Here is a 23,451-nt window from a genome sequence, read left to right as displayed (position 1 = left end):
TTTGGCCCATCCTGGTCAGACTGGGGGTTAATTGTTCCGCCTCTCTCTGGCAGAGGGCGGCTATTTAATGCTCACTGGACCTAGGTCCGGTGTCAGTTATACTCCTGCCCTCGGCTGAGTTAGTTGACCTTGTGCGTACGTGTGCCTTTTGCCTGATATCTTGCTTGCTTGTTTGGTTTTGATCCGGTTCTGTCCCTGTTACGAGTTCTGCCTGCCCCTCTGGTACTGTGCTACCTCTCGTGTATGACTCTCTGCTTGTGACCCGACTTCTCTCTGCTGTCCCCTTGGTACCACGTTGCCCTCTTGTGTATGACCTTTGGCTTTGTCTGACTACCCGTCTGTTTGTCCCTCCTGTGCCTCGTTTGCCCGTACTGTTGTGACCTCCGTTGTGCCTGACTCTGAGTTGTTGTATGGTGTCCTGTCATATCTGAAAGCAGGCTGCTAAGCCCCGCCCCCTTGCAGTCACCTGACCATAGGTCCTGTGCCAGCTTACTAACTTCAGTGTCCGCAGGACCTGTGCCTCTTTACTTTCCGGCGCTGACTGGACCCTGACACTAATAGTTTGAAGCACACATTGTCACCTCTGCTGCCCTGCTCCACAGGTATCTTTTAGCACTGTTTCTGTACTCAGGACACGCGCACTGGCTCTGTGAGCGAGTGTAGTGCGGTGTCTCTGACACACACGCTGTTTGACATTAATGCTCTGTGATATGTATTTGTGTTACATGATATTTTCATTGCTGTCAGTTTGCATACTGTATACCCTGCCTTTGGTTCAATAAACGAATTTAAAAAAAAAAAGAATTTGCCTATAACAACTCCAAACATAGTTCTACATACCGTATATACTCATGTATAAGTCGAGTTTTTTAGCCCCTTTTTGGGGCTGAAAAAGACCCTCTCGGCTTATACACGAGTCATACACCTGAAAGCCAGCGAGGGAAGGGGAGCAGGAGACATGATACCCAACCTTCCTGGCGTCTGCATGTCCGGCTATGCTACATCTCAGTCCCGGCATCTGTATCTCCCTCCCTGTCTTCCTCCTGTGCGGTCACATGGTACCGCTCATAAAAGTCATGAATATGGACGTGTCTCCACTCTCATAGGAGTGGAGCAGCATATTAATGACTTTAATGAGCGGTACCATGTGACCGCACAGGAGGAAGACAGGAAGGGAGATACAGACGCCGGGACTGAGATATAGCAGAGCCAGATATGCAGACACCAGGAGGGTGAGTAGCACTGGGGGAGGGTGAGCCAGCCATGCCATAAGGATTCCATAAGGAGAGGTGAGTATGTCATTTTTTTTTTAAATTGCAGCAGCAGCATTATATGGGGCATATATGGTGCATGTTATGGGCCACCAATAACCTTTGTGCAGCATTAAGTGGGGCATATATGTTAATATGGAGCATGTTATGGGCCACCAATAACCTTTGTGCAGCAATATTATATGGGGCATATATTAATATGGAGCATGTTATGGGCCACCAATAACCTTTGTACAGCATTATTATATGGGGCATATATTAATATGGAGCATGTTATGGGCCACCGTTAACCTTTGTGCAGCATTATTATATGGGGCATATATTAATATGGAGCATGTTATTGGCCACCATTACCCTTTGTGCAGCATTATTATATGGGGCATATATTAATATGGAGCATGTTATGGGCCACCATTAACCTTTGTGCAGCATTATTATATGGGGCATATATTAATATGGAGCATGTTATTGGCCACCATTACCCTTTGTGCAGCATTATTATATGGGGCATATTTTAATATGAAGCATGTTATGGGCCACCAATAACCTTTTGCAGCATTATTATATGGGGCATATATTAATATGGAGCATGTTATGGGCCACCAATAATCTTTGTGCAGCATTAAATGGGGCATATATTAATATGGAGCATGTTGCCTTTCCCACCCTCGGCTTATACTCGAGTCAATAAGTTTTCCCAGTTTTTTGTGGCAAAATTAGGGTCGGGTCGGCTTATTCTCGGGTCGGCTTATACACGAGTATATACTGTACATCTCAAAGTAAATTTTTTGCTAACTATGACTTGCATCCAGTATTTATTCATAAACTTTTATTTAACACTTCTATTCCTGCTCTTACTAAAAAGATTGGTGATAAGGTTTGGCCGTCTAAAAATCTGAAAACACAAGTACCATCTTTTAAATTTGGTAAAAAATTCATGGGACTTTTTTCAGATTTCTGCACAAATTAACCAACTTGCCTTCCATTAAAACTTCCTAACAGCCTGAAAATTCATCTTGTATTCATGTATCCTTGCTCAAACCATTTAGTGAGAACCCTTTTTCCAGGAACAACTCTGCCACCTGCTTCACCGTAAAAAGTACAAGGTGAAGAAGAGTATCTTGTTACCAAAATTCTGGACGGTAAAAGATTTAGAGGCAGATTGCAGTATTTTGTGGGATGAAAGGGTTACGGACCAGAAGAAAATTCATGAGAGCCGGAGTGCAATGTTCGTGGCCCTAAGCTTACAAAATAATTTTATTAGAGGCATCTACAGAAACCAGCTCCTGAGAAGTCCAGAGGCCATCCCAAAAGGAGGAGACTAATGTCAGGACTCCAACCTAGGAATTCCTGTAGACAAGGTAGCAGCTATTCAGCTCTGTGGCCAGCTCCTAGTTAGTTTAGTTATCAGCACCTGTTGTGTCTGATCTGCTCCACCCTGTATATTCCTGATTGGCTCATTCTGTGCTTTCTAGATTGGACTACCTATTTAAACCAGTCGTGTCCACCTTCCTTGCAAGATTATTGAGCTCCCAGCCTTTCTGTCTAGCTCTCACCTTCCGCTCCTTCATTACCGTACTGTTGTTTCTGTGCACAGACCTCTGGCTATCCACTGACTATGCTACCTGTCTGGGCTACCCCTAGTGGTTGCAATAATAAAGACTTCATACAGATCTGGATCATTCCAACCATTTTTATTCATAATGGGAACATAATACATTTACATCTCCTCGTGCTGTACAAATTATGTGTAGGTGTATTATGGTGTAAGTTGTGCCAAATGTTTTACATAGCATGCAAGTTCTAAAATTTGGCTCAATTTGTACCAAAGCTGGTTATGTAAAAAAGGCCTGACTAAAGGCATTTTACACTAGGCAATTAACATGTAAAGTATAGTAGTATGGAGAAAGAGTTCACAAACGTTGGCCTTTGTAAACATGTTTATCAGTCAAACAGTTGTCAAGAATACAGTGATTTCTCTTTGATCATTTTATGATGGCCTAAAATTTCTTCTTTGCAAATATAAAATTTCCTACTGTGAAACTGTATCTCCTACTCATCAGACAGCATGAAAAACATGCAATCTTACAATTGAAGTTATAAAATTAAAATACAAAAATGTAAGATAAACATAAATATAACTTAACATTTTTTGATATTTTCCCCAGCTAAAAATCTGTTTTATAGTTATGAAAGAATTGCTATATGTGCTGATCAGTCACTTTTAATCAACCTCTCTTCAACTGAAGCTCCTCCCTCCTTAGTTTTAGTTGTAAAATACAAAATCTCAGATACAGATACCGTAGTATAATAACATCCTAAAAGTAGTAAATCAGGACGAAATATGGGTGATACCCAGTGGAGCTCCCCACTAACATAAAATACAAAAAAATGGAGCTAAACAACCACCAAATAAATCATAAAATTATTTTTAATAGCAAAAATAATTAATAACATATAGTAAATCACATCATAAAACTATCACAACAGAGAAACTTGAATAAGGTTCCAGGTGCACCAAAAATGTTGTCACAACATGGACATCACGACATGGGAAGAAAAAAGAAAATTACAAAGTCTAAAAGACCCCTTTAACCGGAACATTTAAAGTTACAGGGCAATAATTCATAATAAGGGGTAACTAAGTCCCTATTACTGCCTAAATATCAAAATATCAAAGTTTCAACAGGTCAACGACCACTAAATCATAAATGCAGTAAAGGAATACTACCATTATGGATTCTTACCCATGTTGGTGTCCATAGATGTAAACACGCGCCCCTACGTGCGTTTTGCTAAAGCTTTCTCGGGGGTCCGATTTTAGACCTGGTAATTGTCTTTTTTCTTTAATTCTCGTGATGTCCATGTTGTGACAACATTTTTGGTGCACCTGTAACCTTATCCAAGTTTCTCTTGGGATAATTTTATGATATATGTGATTTACTATATGTTTTTAGTTATTTTTCTATTAAAAATAATTTTATGATTTATTTGGTGGTTGTTTAAAAAAGCTCCATTTTTGTTTTAGTTGTGCAGTGAAAGGAATGGAGGTTTGAGGACGCCTGTTTTGTGATCGTGGGGGTCCCAGTGATTAGACAGTAATTTATCCAGTCAATAGGTGATATATAGACCTGGTGGGAAAACCCCTATCAGACCCTTCATTCCTACCTCAGCTGAGGTAAGAGGGGGATGGCCTATTAGATACCATTTTAATCCAGTTTTAGGGCAAATTTCTGCTGTCAGTCATATCTTCCCCCAGGAGCCTCTAAGAGGAACAATATGGCCGTCATCTATCCGAACATCCATCAAACATTCAAAACATACCACACAAGAATATGATATTGCCATAATTCAGGGAGATAATGCGCTCCTGTGGGGTACCAGCTACCAATACTTTTGAGAATTTACTCATAGATGCCAATTTGCTCCCTAATCATGGATATAAGTGGATTGTGTCAAACTCAATTTTTTACATCTGTAATGGGAAATATTATACTTCCATTGCCATGTGATGTCTCTGATATGAAGCCGTAATGTCTGTCTTTGGGGAAGGTAGCTTCACCTTGCATTGATTAGCACCTCTTTAGTAATAAAGATGTACACAGTCAAAGTTTGCCCTTCCAACAACAGTCAGCTTTTTGTTAATCTCTTTGTGTGCACACTCCATGTCTGCTCTTCATTAGATAACCTCCTTCAATTACCTTTTCACTGCGGGTATTGTAGTCTGTCATCCAGTGCCCACAGGTTGTGATCTGTATAACTCTCCATTTGTGAAGAATTACCAGTGAAGGTGGATTTAAGGCCTCGTTACACATAACTATGTCCCAGCATCCCACCAACGATCCGACATAGATGGGATCACTGGGACATCGTTAGGCTGATCGCTGGTGAGCTGTCACATAGACAGCCCCTCCAGTGATCAGGACCAGCGAGCAACCTGGTTTCCAATGTAAACAGCAGGTATCTAAGAGCCGCGCAGCTCTTGGATACCCGCTGTTTACCCTAGATACCAGTGTGCACGCTGGTATCCAACGTAAACATCGGGTAAGGCCTTTTTCACACTTCAGTTTTTTGCATCAGTCAAAATCCGCCAAAAGGACGGATGGCGGATCCGTTTTAGTACTGATGACAACGGATGCCACCCGTCCGTTTTTTTGACGGATCCTACAAATGAAGAATTTTAAAGGAATCGCAGCCTAGGGGAGAGAGAGAGAGAGAGAGAGAGAGAATTTTTTTTTCTCCGGCACCCAAAAAGAATTTCGGGTTAAATTTGTGTCTGGAGGATCCGCCAGAGAAAACAACGTTGCAAGCTCCGTTTTGAAATCTTTGAGGATGGTGACGGACAGCAACTTTTGGCGGATCCGCAAAAAACGGATGCAACGGACGGCAATCCGTCACAATCCGCCAATAATGGAAGTCAATGGGGAAAAAAAACGGATCCTCAAAAGAAAATTGAGGATCCGTTTTTTTCAAAACCTGGCGGATTGTGACTGATTGTAAAAAACTGAAGTGTGAAAGAGGCCTAACTGAGAGCCGCGCGGCTCTTGGATACCCGCTGTTTACCCTAGATAGCAGCGTGCGCTGCTATCTAGGGTAAACAGCAGGTATCCAAGAGCCGCGCGGCTCTTAGTTACCCGATGTTTACATTGGAAACCAGCGTCGCTGATCGCTGGTCTCTCGCTGCCACACACAGCGATGCGTGCTGGCCAGCGGGAGACCAACGATCAAAAAATGGCCCAGGACGATCCTGCACGACCAGCTATACCCGGCAGGGGGGGCGGTCGCTGATCCCCGTCACACACAGCGATATCACTGGCGAGATTGCTGATGCATCACAAAATCAGCGATCTCGCTAGCGATCTCGCTGTGTGTGACGGGGTCCTTACTCTGCGTTGCTGATTTTCATTACAGTCAAAGAATCAAGATCTCAGGATAAAATGGTTTATTTGTTACCGCGTTTCAGAGTCAATCTGACTTTTTATAATAAACCCCAGCTTCAAAAAGTGGTGGTCCTGTTAATCTTTATTAGCTTTCCTTCCTTTCTCGCCTTTGGACAAATCAATAATCAAGAGGAAGTCAGAATTGCAGCTGGCTGCTCACTTCCTCATGATTACTGATTTGTCCGAAGGTGGGGAGAGAGAGGCCAGCGAATGGAGAGAGTGACTGAATGAAGTCTAGAGCCGCATATGTAAAATCTCTCAGCGCACAGACATTTCACACAAATGTGAGAATGTGGCATAAGGAATTTTACAGATAATATTATCATTGCAAGTCACACAGTACAGATTAAGAATAATATTTACATCTAATAACTTAACACTGACGTCTCAACTAATTAGTCATTTTCTGCTGTTTCTTCTCCATCTGGTCAGACCTTCATGTCGACATCCCCCAATCACGACTCGTCTTGTCACGATGATCGTCGCATCCCTGAAAATAACACATAGTATACATACATGTGTTTCCCCTGCACTGCGTCCTTGAATGCAGATATGTTCTCCACCATTAATATACTATTAGCCACTGTGCTGTTCCATCTAAGGTTATGATTGTATGCTTATATAATTGTGTTATGTTACCTTTCTTTGTATTCAGTTTTGCATTTGGTCTGCTGCCACCGGCTGTCCTTTTCTGTATAGCAGACGGCAGCTAATTAATGCTAGTACATGCCTCCCACTTCCAGGTCAGTTGACTCCTTCTCATCCTGCCGGTGGCCATTACTAGTTTCATCTTCACCCGGGAGATACACGCTTAGCAGGCTGTGAAAGGCATCAGTTTTTTTTACCACACACACACAATTTGCTACATTTGCTGAATCATCTTGCTGCATACCTTGCTGCACACATCTTGCTGTACCACCTGGGTTGTTACACCTGCATTTCTGGAGAAGTACTGCATTACCAATCATACGCTGTATGTCCAGATTTCCAATAAACAAGTCTGGACTTCACAATGTCTGGTGTGTATCATCTCTCCGGACGCATGAACAGCAAAACAGCAACAATGGTCCTGTCTGCTCTGCATCGAGGAAACGGAAGGTAGGAATCTCTCCCAGCCCCACTCAAATACACCTCCATTCGCCTTGTGGGGACAGAACAGTCAAAAAACTGCCTTGAAGCCCGGCAAAAATCACCCTTAGATCCTAACCCGCCTGCCCGCTCACATACTGCAGCCCTGCTCTGCTAAGAAACTCTGCAGCGTCACCCCAGACCGCATTGTGCACAGAGACTGTCTGTATATTATACAACATTGCTGCAGAATGTCGGACTGCAAAACCCCACAATTCTCTAAAAACACATTGGGGATCTCGTCAGGATGTCGTAACTAAGCTGCACTGTGATTTCAAGCCCCCAATTCAAAAGTTCAGTTTCTTAAAGAGACAGTGCACCTTAAATCAAAATGGCCGAAAAAGACCCTGCACAGTCTCCCACTGCTGAAACAGAGCAAATACTACCCGATACTGTCCATTATGAAGAGGGGGAAACAGAGGCAGCTTCAGAAACAGACCAAGACTCACGACCAAGACGCTCTGTCAAACCAACCATAAAGGTCATCGAAAACTATCACAGTACAAAGGATGAGTTTAATGACAACCTGGACGACCTATGGGAACGAGTCACCTCCCTCATGTCAAGCATCCAAAGCCACAAAAATGATGCAGCGAGTCTACAGGACACTATAAAACGGCTAGACACGGCCCACGGAAGATACAAGTGACTGTCCGCAAGGTACGTTGCCTTCCTAAAAGAGTCTAATATTGATGAAGCCTCATCAGAATTAAGCAAAGTGGATTCCACAGAAAGAGAAAGTGACGACGCTGTGCAAGATGCCAAAGTTAAAGTGGAGCTCCGTATCGCTTATCTGCAAGAAGCTGGATCTCACAGGTCAGGCTCATCCAGACACTCTGCTCGGTCATACAAATCATCCTGCTCAAGAACTTTAGCCCTCAGCGACAGAATCCTAGAGGCCCGTTTAAGCGCAGAGCGATCCAAACTAAGACGCTCCTACACAGCCAAGAAAGCGGAAGCAGAGGCAGAAAGCAAGAAAGAAAGCAGAGACAGAAGCCAAGAAAGCGAAAGCAGGAGCAGAGGCAGAAAGCAAGAAAGCAGAGGCAGAAGCCAAGAAAGCAGAAGCAGAGGCAGAAAGCAAGAAAGCAGAGGCAGAGGCAAAAGTCAAAAAACCAAAGGCAGAGGCCCAAGCAAAGATCCTTCAAACAGAAGCAGAGGCTCGGGCAAAGACTCTTCAAACAGAAATGAAGGAAAAAATCGCATTAGCTGAAGTAAAAATACTTGAGCAAGCATTGAATCAAACCCTCGACCTGATTTGCCTACCATCACTGGAAGAAGAGGACCCAGCCGTCCGTACCAGTGATTACGTGCAAAAACAGATATCTGCAGCACACACCTTCTCCAGCGACGTTCAACCCAACAATGTGGAAAAGTCCAAGTCAGCCCATCTTACGGTGCCAGTGTTACCCACAGCATCTGCAGAGACCCAAGACCAACGCCATAATGTGTCACCTAAGGAGCAGCAATCATCACAAGACGACCACAAGACGCATTCCAGTCCATCTCCACAGTTCAAGCCGCAGTCATCGAAATCTCCAGAGGTTAAACCACAGCTCAACCCTGCAGCAACATCATTCTACCCGGGAATGATTCACCCTTCCACGCCACACAACTTATATGCCCGAGGGGCAACACAAGCTAACACGGTAACAAGGAGTGAAGGATCGGACATGTCTGAGTTTGCCAGGTTTATGGTGCGCAAAGATCTAATCATCACTAGCCTCTCAAAGTTTGACGACTGTGCAGAGAACTACAGAGCCTGGAAAGCGACCTTCAAGTCCACCATTGCTGATCTTAACCTATCTGCAGAACAGGAGCTCGACTTCATGGTAAAATGGTTGGGTCCTGACTCCACAAACCGTATCAAGAGTCTTCGGACTGTCTACGTGGGGCAAGTTGAAGCAGGTCTCGCTGCTGCCTGGCTGAGACTCGAAAGAACCTACGGCAGCGCTGGAGCCATAGAAAAGTCCCTATTCAAGAGACTGGAGAACGCTCCAAGGATCAACCTTAAGGATGCCCACAAGCTTCTGGACTTAAGTGATCTGCTTATGGAGCTGGAACTTGCAAAAAGAGACCCTCGTCTGTCTGGATTATGCTACCTGGACACTGCCCATGGGGTGAACCCAATCGTCTCAAAGCTGTCGCATAGTCTGCAAGAGAAGTGGGCAGTATGTGTTTCCATGTACAAAAGATCACATGATGTCACCTTTCCTCCGTTTGATCAGTTCTGCAAGTTTGTCGACTAACAGGCCCAAATGAGGAACGACCCTAGCCTAGCCTTCCTGGAGTCTAACACTACAGCTCCAGCAACACCGTCATCAAGGTATGAAAGCGTCTCACATAGACGCAAGGACTTGAGGAGCAGTATAAGTGTCAGAAAGACTAACCTGCCACCATCTGCAGTAACTGCCGATAAACAGTACACTATTCCATCGAGAGATAAGTCTTTCAATCGTGAGTGTCCCATACACAAAAAACCGCACTCACTGAATAAATGTAGAGGCTTCAGGTTCAAAACCATGCAGGAGCGCAAGAAAATCCTCAGCGAACTTGGGGTATGTTTCAAGTGCTGCGCCTCATTAGAACACATGGCCAAGGACTGTAAATCTGCCATTAAGTGTGAAGAGTTTCATAGTGACAAACACCCTTCAGCTTTGCATCCAACCTCAGCCACCAGCGATCCAGCAGTCGCAGTTACCTCTAGTCCGGCTAGAAGCCATGGCGGGGAGCCACAGAATAACGCCAATTCTACCACGGCTGTCTCCTGCTCATGCTCAGAAGTATGTGGGGAGAGCCAAAGTGATAAATGCTGTGCCAGGATATGCCTAATCAGAGTTTATCCAGAAGGGCAACCAGAGAAGGCAGTAAAAATGTATACCATCATTGACGATCAGAGCAATTGATCCCTAGCTGAACCTAAGTTCTTTGAAGCCTTTGGAATCAAGGGACCAGAAACGCCCTATACTCTGAATACTTGCCCAGGCCGCATAGAGACCAGTGGCAGGAGGGCACAAGGTTTCATTGCTTCTCCTGTCAACTGAGGCGTAGAAATACCTTACCTGCGCTAATCGAATGCGATCAAATACCCGACCAAAGTGATGAGATCCCTACCCCAGAAGCTGCGTTCCACCAACCACACCTAAAGCACCTAGTCAGCGTTATCCCACCTATGGACTCAGATGCTGAAATCCTACTTCTGCTCGGCAGAGACAATTTAAGGATACATAAGGTCCGCCAACATTGTAATGGTCCTGACTATGCCTCCTACGCACAGAGACTCGACTTGGGGTGGGTAATCATAGGAAATGTGTGCTTGGACCGAACAAGAGTCGATTCCTTTAAGACCTATGTACGCAGAGATGGACGAGCTACTTTCTGCAAACCATGCCCTCATCACTATGAGGTGAAAGAAAAGCCTCCAGATCCCGTACAGCTGCCTGATGTCATTCTTTCTCCCTATGCAGATGACTTGGGAAGATCGGTGTTTCATACAACTAAGGATGACAACAAAGTAGCCCTGTCAATGGAAGAAAAGGAATTTGTCAGGATAATGGACAATGAGTTCCTTAAGGACGAGACCAATCACTGGATTTTTCCCCTACCCTTCCGAGCTACCAGGGTAAGACTCCCGAACAATCGTGAACAAGCCTTGTCCAGATTCAACTCTCTCCAGCGCACACTTAGCAACAAACCGGAGATGAAAGAACACATTGTCACCTTCATGAGCAAGATGTTCCGGAATAACCATGCGGAGCCAGCTTCTCCCTTAAAGGAAAACGAGGAGTGCTGGTACCTACCCTCATTCGGAGTATATCACCCACGGAAACCTAAGCAAATTAGAGTTGTCTTTGATTCAAGCGCCAAACATCAAGGTGTATCTCTCAACGATGTCCTCCTCACGGGTCCTAACCTTACAAACAACCTAGTAGACGTGTTGATGAGTTTCCGGAAAGAGCCCATTGCCATCACCGCCGACATTGAACAGATGTTCCACTGTTTCATAGTCAGAGAGGACCATAGGAATTTCCTCAGGTTCCTGTGGTACAAGGACAATGACCCCAGCAAAGAGATGGTGGAGTATCGCATGAGGGTGCACGTATTCGGGAACAGCCCTTCCCCCGCAGTGGCAACCTATGGCCTGCGGAGAACCGCTCAAGAAGGAGAGACCGAATATGGAACAAATGCCAGAGACTTTGTAGAGAAAGACTTCTATGTAGATGATGGACTAAAATCTCTACCCACAGAAGAAGCGGCTATCGATATACTCAAGAGGACCCAAGGTATGCTGTACCAAGCTAAGCTTATATTTCACAACATTGCTTCAAACAGCACGGCTGTCATGAGAGCCTTTGATTCAAGTGACCACACAGCAGGATTCAAGGACATAGACCTGGGACCAGACTGTCCATCTGTGCAGAGAAGCTTAGGCTTGAGGTGGAACCTGTCAGTCGACACCTTCAGTTTCCAAATAAACTGCAGACAAACCATTCACTAAACGTGGTGTCCTGTCAGTGGTGAATAGCTTATACGACCCACTGGGGTTCGTAGCACCAATTACCATACAAGGTAAATCCCTTCTGAGACAGCTTTCCGAAACCGTCATGGACTGGGATGCCCCACTCCCTCCTGATAAGGAGCCAAAATGGGAAACCTGGAAGCAGTCTTTGTGTGCCTTGGATGAGATCCACATACCGAGATGCTATGCCAGAACCTCACTTGCTGCTAGCACTAGGAAGGAATTCCATGTGTTCTCGGATGCATCCAAGGAGGCCGTTGCAGCAGTTGCCTATCTGAAGGTGACGGGACCCGACAATCAAGATCACGTTGGGTTCGTCTTCGGCAAGGCTAAGTTGACTCCCAAGATTGATCACACTATTCCCAGGCTTGAACTCTGTGCAACCGTGCTTGCAGTAGAACTCGGAAACTTTATACAGCACGAGATGGACACCAACATAGATGACGTGCAATACTACAGTGACAGTAAGGTTGTCTTAGGTTACATCTACAACCAAACAAGGCGCTTCTACGTGTACGTCAGTAACCACATCAATAAGGAGGTCTTCCAAGCCTGAACAATGGCACTATATCTCATCTGAACTTAATCCAGCTAACCATGCCACGAGACCTAAGTCTATAAGGTCCTTTGCTAACTCTTCTTGGCTTTCAGGTCCTAAGTTTCTGTTGGAACAGAAGGGAAGTGAACGTGTCCAGGAAGTCTTCAGCATCCAGGATCCGGATGGCGATCCAGAAGTCCGGTCCGAGGTCAGTGCTTTGGCGACGAACACTAAACCAACCTCCAGCCTCGGTTGCCAGCGCTTCGAACGCTTCTCCAATTGGATGAGACTCGTCAAGACTATCGCAAGGTTAGTCCACATTGCAAGATCTTATCACAACTCATGTCGAGACAAAGACTGTCACGGTTGGCTCGTTTGCCATAAATTACTACCATTTGAGAACGTTCCGGTAGGATGAAATGAACCATGAACAGAACACTGCCCTACTACTTCATCCATTGGATTACCGTTGGGTCGGAGACAGTTTGGCCTAGTGCGGCTTCTCCGATCCGAAGATGGGTACCATTGGATTGTCTCAGGAACTGACTGTCATCTACCTCGTTTTGAAGTTATTATTGCATGCATATTTGTGTTTCCTTTCTAGGTTATTGAACTTTACTTAATCAAAAAACATTATATAGTGAAATCCCTTACGGAATTTCAGACGGGGAGTGTGTTGTTCCATTTAAGGTTATGATTGTATGCTTATATAATTGTGTTATGTTACCTTGCTTTGTATTCAGTTTTGCATTTGGTCTGCTGCCACCTGCTGTCCTTTTCTGTATAGCAGACGGCAGCTAATTAATTCTAGTACATGCCTCCCACTTCCAGGTCAGTTGACTCCTTCTCTTCCTGCCAGTGGCCATTACTAGTTTCATCTTCACCCGGGAGAGACACGCTTACCAGGCTGTGAAAGGCATCAGTTTTTTCCACAATTTGATAAATTTGCTGACTCATCTTGCTGCATACCTTGCTGCACACATCTTGCTGTACCACCTGGGTTGTTACACCTGTATTTCTGGAGAAGTACTGCATTACTAATCATACGCTGTATGTCCAGATTTCCAATAAACAAGTCTGGACTTCACAATATCTGATGTGTATCATCTCTCCGGACGCATGAACAGCAAAACAGCAACAATGGTCCTATCTGCTCTGCATCAAGGAAACGAATGGTAGGAATCTCTCTCAGCCCCACTCAACTACACCTCCATTCGTCTCATGTGGGGACAGAACAGCCACGTACCCATAAAAATAGAAAGTGATAAGCAACACTGTTACACCCATTAAATATAATCTCTATTGCCCAATAATATAGATTATTCAGTCTCTGTTACTCTCCCCAATTAACTTTAAGGCTATGTGCACATGGAAAATATGCAAGTTTTTATAGTACAGGAAAAGTGAATGAGATCCCTGAAGTCTCATGCAAATATTGCTTGTTTTTTCCTTGCAGACTAATATCTGCATAATGTCAATTCTTGCAGCGTATTTCACCCATACTAATGAGTGGTGAAAATATGCAAAAAGAATATAAAAAAGTGTCAACATTTTTATGCAGTATTCTTCCTACCAACACATTATGTTATGCGCAGAATTTCCTCCTGCAAATCCTGAACTTGTGCACATACCCTTAAGGCCCCGTCACACACAGCGAGATCGCTGATTTTGTGACGCCACAGCGATCTCGCCAGCGAGATCGCTGTGTGTGACATGGATCAACGACTGGCCCCCCTGCCGGGTATCGCTGATCACGCTCGAACGTCCTGGGCCGTTTCTTGATCATTGGTCTCCCGCTGGCCAGCGCGCATCGCTGCTTGTTGCAGCGAGAGACCAGCAATCAGCAACGCTAGGAGCTGGTTTCCAAGGTAAACGGCGGGTAACTAAGAGCCGCGTGGCTCTTCGATACCCGCTGTTTACATTGGAAACCAGCTTGCTCGCTGGTCCTCATCGCTGGAGGGGCTGTCTATGTGACAGCTCACCAGTGATCAGCTAACTATGTCCCAGCGATCCCATCCACGTCGGAAAAATGTATACTAAGCCACTTCACCACGTCACAGTAACCCTTCACGGAGCACACATTTTTTGCAAAAAAGTATCAACTAAATACCCTGTGTTTGTTATCTTTTACTAGCACTTGCTGCTTACTGTTACATATATTGTACAACAGAGTATTCATGCACGTTTGTCATACTGTGTGGTTTTTTTGTGCCTTAGTCTTTGGGTGGTTTGAACAGTTTCTTACTGACCTGTTCATTTTTTGTGCATGTCTCATGTGTTCTTAATCCATTAATTTATTGCTTATGCAAGCTTCGGGAGATCCCCGCCTCTCTCTTGTGGGACATACACATAAGGAGCCATTTTGCCCAGTGTGCCCATACCGTGCAGCGCCTTTCTGAATCCTGCTCATGTAGGTATTGTTCACATGATCAGGTTTTAAATACATTAGATAGGACTGCTCCGTAAAGGGTTACCGTGATGTGGTGGAGTGGCTTAGTATACATTTTTTGCAAAAAAGTATCAACTAAATACCCTGTGTTTGTTAACATCTTTTACTAGAACTAGCTGCTTACTGTTACATATATTTTACAACAGAGTATTCATGCACGTTTGTCATACTGTGTGTTTTTTCTGTGTCTTGGTCTTTGGTGTGAACAGTTTCTTACTGACCTGTTCATTTTTTGTGCATGACTCATGTGTTCTTAATCCATTTGGCTCAGGGTGTCTAGAATCTGTGCAGGGTACAATGAAATCTCAAGACTATCAAGGGATTCTAAAGAGAAATGTGCTGCCCAGTGTCAGAAAGCTTGGTCTCAGTTGCAGGTCATGGGTCTTGCAGTTGCAACAGGATAATGATCCAAAACACACAGCTAAAAACTCCCAAGAATGACTAAGAGGAAAGCATTGGACTATTCTGAAGTGGCCTTCTATGAGCTCTGACCTAAATCCTATTGAGCATCTTTGGAAAGAGCTGAAACATACCCTCTGGAAAAGGCAACCTTCAAACACAAGACAACTGGAGCAGTTTGCTCTTGAGGAGTGGGACAAAATACTTGTCGAGAGGTGCAGAAGTCTCATTGACAGTTAAAGGAATCGTTTGATTGCAGTGATTGCCTCAAAAGGTTGTGCAACAGAATATTAAGTTAAGGGTACCATTATTTCTGTCCGGGTCCATTTCATGAGTTTTATTTTTTTTTAAATTGTGTGGAAACATGGTTGAAAAGCAATGTCCGACTTTCATTTGTTCATTTTCATAGAATTTTTATTTATTATTACTTTTGTCAGATTCCATTTATGTCTGTCACCATTGTGGGTTTTTCTGTCATTAAATGAGGGGTACCAACAATTTTGACCACGTGTGTAAGTATCCTGTTGTGAACACTTTTGACCTGGCTTCTGAGTTTGGGCTCCCTCTGGTGGTTGCTGCTGGTAATGGAGCTAGTCTAGCTGACAGAAGTCAATCACCTGAGCAGGATGATTGGAGGTCAGGCGTTACAGACTGGGGAGATTTAAGTGAACAACCTTCCCTCAGCACTTGCCGGTGATTTGGTTTGCTTCCTGAGCATATTTTGAAGTCTGCTTGTCTCCTCCGTCCTGCATCTTTCAGGTAAGTTATTTGTCTTCTTGAATCTTTTTGCATTGGATACATTTTTGCTTGTCTCTGATTTTTGCTTAGCTGGTGTGGGTTCAGCCTGGTTCCCTGATGAGACCTGCGCTGGACTCTGTTCCATATGCTACAGCGTATGTTAGTCTTTTTTGTAAACAGTTCACACCAGAGTTCTGATTTAGTGGGGGAGAGGTCATGTGGCCTCAGTATTTTTGCATATCAGACGTGTTGGATTTTTCTTAGGGTTTTTTGCGTGATTGCAGTATCCTTTCCTGTCCTGTTCTATCTAGACAGTTTGGGCCCCATCATTTGCTTACTCTATTCTCTGCCTGTGTTTTGTGCTTCATCTTGTCTAACCGGCAAAATATGTTCAGGGGCTATCTATTCCTTTGGGGTTCTACTCTGGGGCAGTTTAGCTTTCACATTTCTCTCTTTAGGCTTAGTTAATTTTGTGGCTGTGTCGAGGCGCCTAGGGCATTGTAGGTACGTCCCACGGCTAATTCTAGTTGTGTTGTCTGTTTAGTGGTCTGCAATCCGCTAAGTTACCAACCTCTCTGGTTATCTGGTTGCCTAGTCTATTCCCCCGTTATCCTCCTCGGTTACCTAATCATAACAGTATCCCTTACTCACATCCCAATCCCACACCCCCTTCTTGTCCTCTCCCCCACCTCCATCATTGTCCTCTCCTCCACCTCCCATCATTGTCCTCTCCCCCACCTCCATCATTGTACTCTCCCCACCCCCATCATAGTCCTCTCCCCCACCCGCATCATAGTCCTCTCCCCCACCCGCATCATAGTCCTCTCCCCCACCCCAATCATAGTCCTCTCCCCCACCCCCCATCATTGTCCTCTCCCCAGTGTATTGGTAAACAACAACTCACCTATTCGTCCATTCCCCCGCAGCATCATCATCATCACCAGCAACTTTCTTTCTGACACAGGCGCCCTGCATGCTGACGTCATCAAGCTGTTGTGCACCTGTGTCACAGAGAATGTGCCGGGCCAGAAGCAATGGATGTAGTCATGCAGCTTCACTGCCATTTTCTACTATAGGCAGTGGAGCTGCAGGGATCGCTTTCTACCTTCTGTACATGATGAGAGCAATCTGTCAAGGGCTCCACGGAGCTGCTTCTGGCTCTAAGAAACAGGCTAGATTGGCCTCATCCTTACCCTTCCTGCAAGGTCTCTGGGCCCCGGTACAGATGCATCGGCTGTATGTCCGCCCCTGACTTTAGTTCCCCCACACCTCCAATGCTGCATAGGCAAAGCTGCCTTTCCTAGCAGCATTGGAGAGCACACTGTTCAGGCCAGTTGGCTCACCTTTTGCAGCATTGGAGGAGCAGAGGGGCACTTAAGTTGGCCAGATCTAGTGATTCAGTTTCAGAGCAGAGCTAGGAGATTATCCACCTCTGAGGTGGCTGGTAATCTAGGAAGCAGCTGTAAACTATAGAGTTAAAAACCTCACCGTTCCTGAGAACAGAGAGCATTTTTAATAAGAGCTAAATTGCAAAGTTTCTTTTTCAGTCTTCCAAGACTGCCCCCCCAGTCCTTGGCAAGTCGGTAGCCAGGAGGCAGAGAAGCTTCTGAAGATAGGATATTAGGACAGCCACTTTAGTTGGGATGTAACTAAGGAAACAGTAGTTATGTCCTAGTGAGACGAGAAATATCTGTTTACAGTTTGTCTTCTGTGCTCATGTTATCATTTAGTCTATGCCTGCAGTGTTGATTTCTTTGTGGTCACTGCAAGCTTGCATATAGTTATACATGATTACCATTTTTTGCCATTTCTTTAGCATTTGGTCAAGCAAAGATAAGTAGGATGTTAGGATTGGTGGGTTTTGTGGTTAAAGTTGGTGTGCCCCACCTATGTGTGGAATGTTACAGTTTGATTTTTGTGTTTTCTTGCTAAAAACTGATTTGTTATAAAGAAGCAAGTTTTGAATCTGTTATGATGTCTACTTTCAGCATACGAATAGAATTTGAGGTGTAGAAAGGATGTATATTATTTAGATATATTTTTTTTCTAAACCTATTTGTTTATAGCCTGTTATGGAGACATGTGGTTTTGACTTGTGGCGGTGCTGTGGTTTTATCTAAACTTAGAACCCGCCAACTGTGAACCAACTGAAGGGAAAAATATGTACATTTCTGGGAGATAATTGGAATAGAAAGTGAGATTGTTCTTTTACTGACCTTAACATTCTGCTCAGAAATCCTATCTATGGTATCTAATTGTTGATCACAATACAGTGGTCATACATAAATAACCTCATCACACAGATAACTTTTCAGTCTAAGGCTATGTTCACATTGTGTTTTACCATCACATCTGGCTCATTCAGGGCTCATATCTGGAATCTGGATTCTGGCCAATGCGCTGACAGGATCATTGACTGTAATAATGCAGACACGGTGTCCATTATAGGATCATATACCCCAAATTGAGGTGGGCTTCAAAACGCAGGCAACACATCTTGTAGCCTGCTTCAAATAGACGTATATTGCCAAAAGTGATGTCTGACAAAGTACACAGTTACTTCCAGAGCTTCAGACGTAAGTTCCAAAGAAACCCTGATGTAAGGGTGAAATACAATGCAAACATAATCTAAAACTATTCTGATTTACTTAAATATGAAACACTTTTTTTGTAGGTTTTCTTCATTCCTATAAAGAATTTTTACAATTTGTGTTTTTGAATTATGTGGAAGATTAGATTCATATGAATTGTAGAATTACATGTACAACTATGAAACTTGTCTTCTGGCAGGAAATGCATTACGCGAGACTTTTAAGGGGAACAGTACATACCCTCGGGAATGCGAGTGCTTTGAAGGGTATTACTTTGATGTAAAACAAGACATATGTATGGAGAATGACAAGTGCCTCCCTGGATTTGGAGTGCAATTACCAGGTAACTACTCAGTGTGACATGAATGGCTGCTCTTTTTGGGGGTGTGGAGCATTTTCAGAATGATCTGTTTTGTACGATATATTTATTAGTAGATATTTCAGGAACAGACACCTTACAGTTTGTATTTTTTCCCTCATAGTCCAGTCAAATAAAAATACTGTCTGCATACCATGTCCTGTGGGATATTATTCTAACACTTCATCTGCAACAGATGTTTGCTTTCACTGGACAAAGTAAGTAACTCTGTTGTCTGTCTTAAAGGGAATGTCATGAAAAAAATGTTTTTCAAAAATGGAAAATAGTAATGCATTAGTTTAATTTTTTTTTAAAAATTAACTTTTCTTAATGTAATAATATATGAAAATTAATTTAAACAGTTTTAATATTTTCCACTTTTAAACTTGAGGGGGAACAGCTGATGCACTTCTCACTGAAAACCTTGCTAGCTCACATTAGGACTGCAGTAAATGTGGGTGGGGTCTGATCACGTGTGTGACATTACCCCTCCCCTTCTTGGCATTTGTAAAAGGATAAGGGAGAATGAGGTTTAGGATCACAGTGCAGGGACATTTTGTTGGTGGCTGCAAAGTGATACTGGCATGTAGACAGCGTTACTGAGGACGAATGGCAACGCTGATTCTGTTAAATGGTGCTGCTCGCTGTATCATAAGCTGGGGTTTAGATACGAAGACTGTATCACACACTGGGAGTAGATATGCAGGCTATAATATGCAGTAGGGTTAGATACGTTGACTGTATCAGGAGCTGGGATTAGATACGCGGACTGTATCACACAATGGGATTAGATACGTGGCTCAGTGGATTGTATCGTGCTGGGATTAAACACATGGACTATATCATGCTCTGGTTTTAGATATGCAAACTTTATCCCTCACTGGGATTAGATACTTGGACTGTATTATGCAATGGGATTAGATACCCATAGTGTGTGCTGTTCCGTCTAAAGTTTTTCTTATATGGTTTATATAGATTGAATTATATTACCATTCTTTGTATAAGTCTTGCATTTGGTCTGCTGCCACCTGCTGTCCTTTTTCTGTATGGCAACCTGCAGCTAAGTAATTCTTGTACATGCCTTTCACTTCCGGTTCAGAGTTCAGGGCTTCTCTTCCTGCTTGCGGCCATTATTAGTTTCTTTTTCAACCAGTACCGGGCTGTGAAAGGCATCAGTTTTTTTACCAACTTGCTACCACTTTCCTGCACACCTTGCTGCACACACATTGCTGTGTCACCTTGGTTGTTACATTTGCACGTCTGGAGAACCTACTGCATTACCAATCACACGCTGTATGTCCAGATCTCCAAATAAACAAGTCTGGACTTCACAATCCTTGGTGTGTATCATCTCTCCGGACGCATGAACAGCAAAACAGCAACAATAGTCCTGTCTGCTCTGCATTGAGGAAACGGAAGGTAGGAATCTCTCCCAGCTCCAATCAACTACACCTCCATTCGCCTCGTGTGGGGACAGAAGATAGTGTATCACGTAGTATGGGGTTTAGTTATGCTCCGCTAAGGCCTATATTTAATCCCATCCTGTATGATACACACAGTGCATCACACAGGATGGGATTAGCTACACTCAGTGCATCACACAGAATGGAGTTAAATTAGGAAGTGCATTGAGCAGCAAGGTGGTGTGCTGGTAAAAGGGGGAAAAAAAAACAAAAACTCTTTTAAATCTTCTTCCTGAGCGAGTGTGAACGAGCTGAGTGTGACCTGAGTGTAAGTGCGAACTGTGGCAAGTGTGTGACTTGAAATTCAGTGACTTTAGATTCAGGGAGTTTCCAAGGGAGGTCTTACTGAATTGCTGTTATATTAATTCTTTTTTTTTTTTTTTTTTTTTTATTTATTTTTGCTTATCTTATTGTCTGGTGCAATCCCCATTAGGATGTGCTCCACTATTGCCAATGCCATCCAGTGCACGTCTTGCCGCATGTATGAAATCCTTGAACAGCCGGTCGAGGGTGCATACTGCTGTGCAAGATGTGAGCACGTTGTGCATTTGGAAGCCCAGATACTGGATCTAAATGTGCAGCTGGCAACACAGCTGGTTGGAGCTGCAGGACAATGAAGCAGCTAGCTGGGTGACAGTTAGAAGGCGGGGTAGAGGGAAGAGCACCAGGGAGGCTAGTCCTGATCTGGCACACCCCAATAAGTTTGCTAAGTTGGCAGATGAGGGGAGTGTTAGTGCAGGAGTAGCACTGCTGCAGCAAGGCATGTCCTCTGAAAGCCGGAGGAGTGTCTGCTCCAGTAAGGGGGGAAATAGGAGAGCAGGGCAGGCCAGACAGGTTCTGGTAGTGGGAGACTCAATTATTAGGGGAACAGATAGGGCAATCTGTCACAAAGACAGGGATCGTCGAACGGTGTGCTGCCTACCTGGCGCTCGAGTCCGACATCGCTGAGCGGGTTGACAGATTACTGGGAGGGGCTGGAGAGGATCCAGCAGTCATGGTGCACATTGGCACAAATGACAAAGTTAGAGGTAGGTGGAAGGTCCTTAAAGATGATTTCAGGGAATTAGGCTGTAAGCTTAAAGCAAGGACCTCCAAGGTGGTATTTTCGGAAATACTTCCTGTACCACGTGCCACACCAGAGAGGCAACGGGAGATTAGGGAGGTTAATAAGTGGCTCAGGAATTGGTGTAGGAAGGAGGGGTTTGGGTTCCTGCAGAACTGGGCCGACTTCTCAGTTGGCTACAGGTTCTACGCTAGGGACGGGCTGCACCTCAATGGGGAGGGTGCCGCTGTGCTGGGGGAGAAAATGGCTAGAAGGTTGGAGGAGTGTTTAAACTAGGGACGGGGGGGAGGGTATTCCTTTTATAGGAGGGGAAGACAGTGCAGATAGAGACCTGGGCACAAATAATGACATTGGGGGTGGAGGTGGCATGGGGGGTGGGGTTAGAACAGTTAATAATTTAAGAAAGAATAGAGGTACAGAGAGATACATAAAGTGCATGTATACTAATGCCAGAAGTCTCGCCAACAAAATGGAGGAATTGGAGTTAATGTTGTTGGAACATAATTATGACATGGTGGGGATATCTGAGACATGGCTGGACGAGAGCCAAGACTGGGCGGTTAATTTACAGGGCTATAGTCTGTTCAGAAATGACCGAACAAATAAGCGAGGGGGAGGCGTGTGTTTATATGTAAAATCATCCTTAAAACCCATCCTTCGTGATAATATATATGAATCTAATGAAAATGTAGAGTCCCTGTGGGTAGAGATAAGGGGAGGGGGGAAAAATAATAAATTACTGATAGGGGTTTGTTATAAATCTCCAAAAATAATGGAAGCTACAGAGAATATCCTCATAAAGCAAATAGATGAAGCAGCGACTCAAGGAGAAATCATTATTATGGGGGACTTCAACTACCCTGAAATACATTGGGGAACCGAAACCTGCAGTTCCAGCAAGGGTAATAGGTTTCTGACAACGATGAGAGACAATTACCTTTCACAACTGGTTCAGGACCCAACAAGAGGGGGGGCACTGCTAGACCTAATATTAACCAACAGGCCAGACCGCATATCAAATGTAAGGGTTGAGGGTCACTTGGGTAATAGTGATCACAAATTAATACGTTTTCATGTATCCTTTAATAAGACGTGTAGTAGAGGGGTTACAATGACACTAAACTTCAGGAAGGCAAATTTCCACCGGATGAGAGATGATATTGGTGCAATTAACTGGGACGATATCCTGAGACATAAAAACACACAAAGAAAATGGGAGACATTTATTAGCATCCTGAATAGGACCTGTGCACAATATATACCGTATGGGAATAAACATGCGAGAAATAGGAGGAAACCACTATGGCTAAATAGAGCTGTAAGGGGCGCAATAAGGGACAAAAATAAAGCATTTAGAGAATTAAAGCAAGTAGGTAGTGATGAGGCATTAACTAAATACAAAAGATTAAATAAATTCTGTAAAAAGCAAATCAAGACAGCAAAGATTGAGACAGAGAGACTCATTGCCAGAGAAAATAAAAATAATCCCAAAATATTCTTTAACTACATAAATAGTAAGAAGCTAAAAAATGATAGTGTTGGTCCCCTTAAAAATAGTCTGGGTGAAATGGTGGATGAGGATGAGGAAAAAGCCAATATGCTAAATAACTTTTTTTCAACAGTATTTACACAAGAAAATTCCATGACGGATAACATGATCAGGGATAAAAATTCTCCATTAAATGTCACCTGCTTAACCCAGCAGGAAGTACGGCGGCGTCTACAAATCACTAAAATTGACAAATCCCCGGGCCCGGATGGGATACACCCCCGAGTACTGCAGGAATTAAGCACAGTCATAGATAGACCACTATTTTTAATCTTTAAAGATTCCATAATAACAGGGTCTGTACCACAGGACTGGCGTATAGCAAATGTGGTGCCAATATTCAAAAAGGGGACAAAAACTGAACTTGGAAATTATAGACCAGTAAGTTTAACCTCAACTGTGGGTAAAATCCTGGAGGGTTTTCTAAGAGATACTATACTGGAGTATC

The 23,451-nt window shown here is 43.8% G+C and overlaps 1 protein-coding gene across 1 annotated transcript in view; it reads left to right on the top strand.

Moving 5' to 3' along the window:
- The window catches only part of TNFRSF11A (TNF receptor superfamily member 11a), a 222,890-nt gene that overhangs the window by 116,097 nt on the left and 83,342 nt on the right, over positions 1-23,451 (top strand). Inside the window, exons 4-5 of the mRNA XM_073550185.1 lie at positions 18,770-18,913; positions 19,053-19,146. Of these exons, the coding sequence (XP_073406286.1) occupies positions 18,770-18,913; positions 19,053-19,146 (238 nt within the window). The remainder of the gene's footprint in view (positions 1-18,769; positions 18,914-19,052; positions 19,147-23,451) is intronic.

The sequence above is a fragment of the Dendrobates tinctorius genome, unplaced genomic scaffold, assembly GCF_039654945.1.
Source record: "Dendrobates tinctorius isolate UK_male_01 unplaced genomic scaffold, ASM3965494v1 ptg000163l, whole genome shotgun sequence".
Lineage (NCBI taxonomy): Eukaryota > Metazoa > Chordata > Amphibia > Anura > Dendrobatidae > Dendrobates > Dendrobates tinctorius.
The sequence above is the reverse complement of the archived record's forward strand: the minus strand, read 5'-3'. Positions and strand labels throughout refer to the sequence as shown.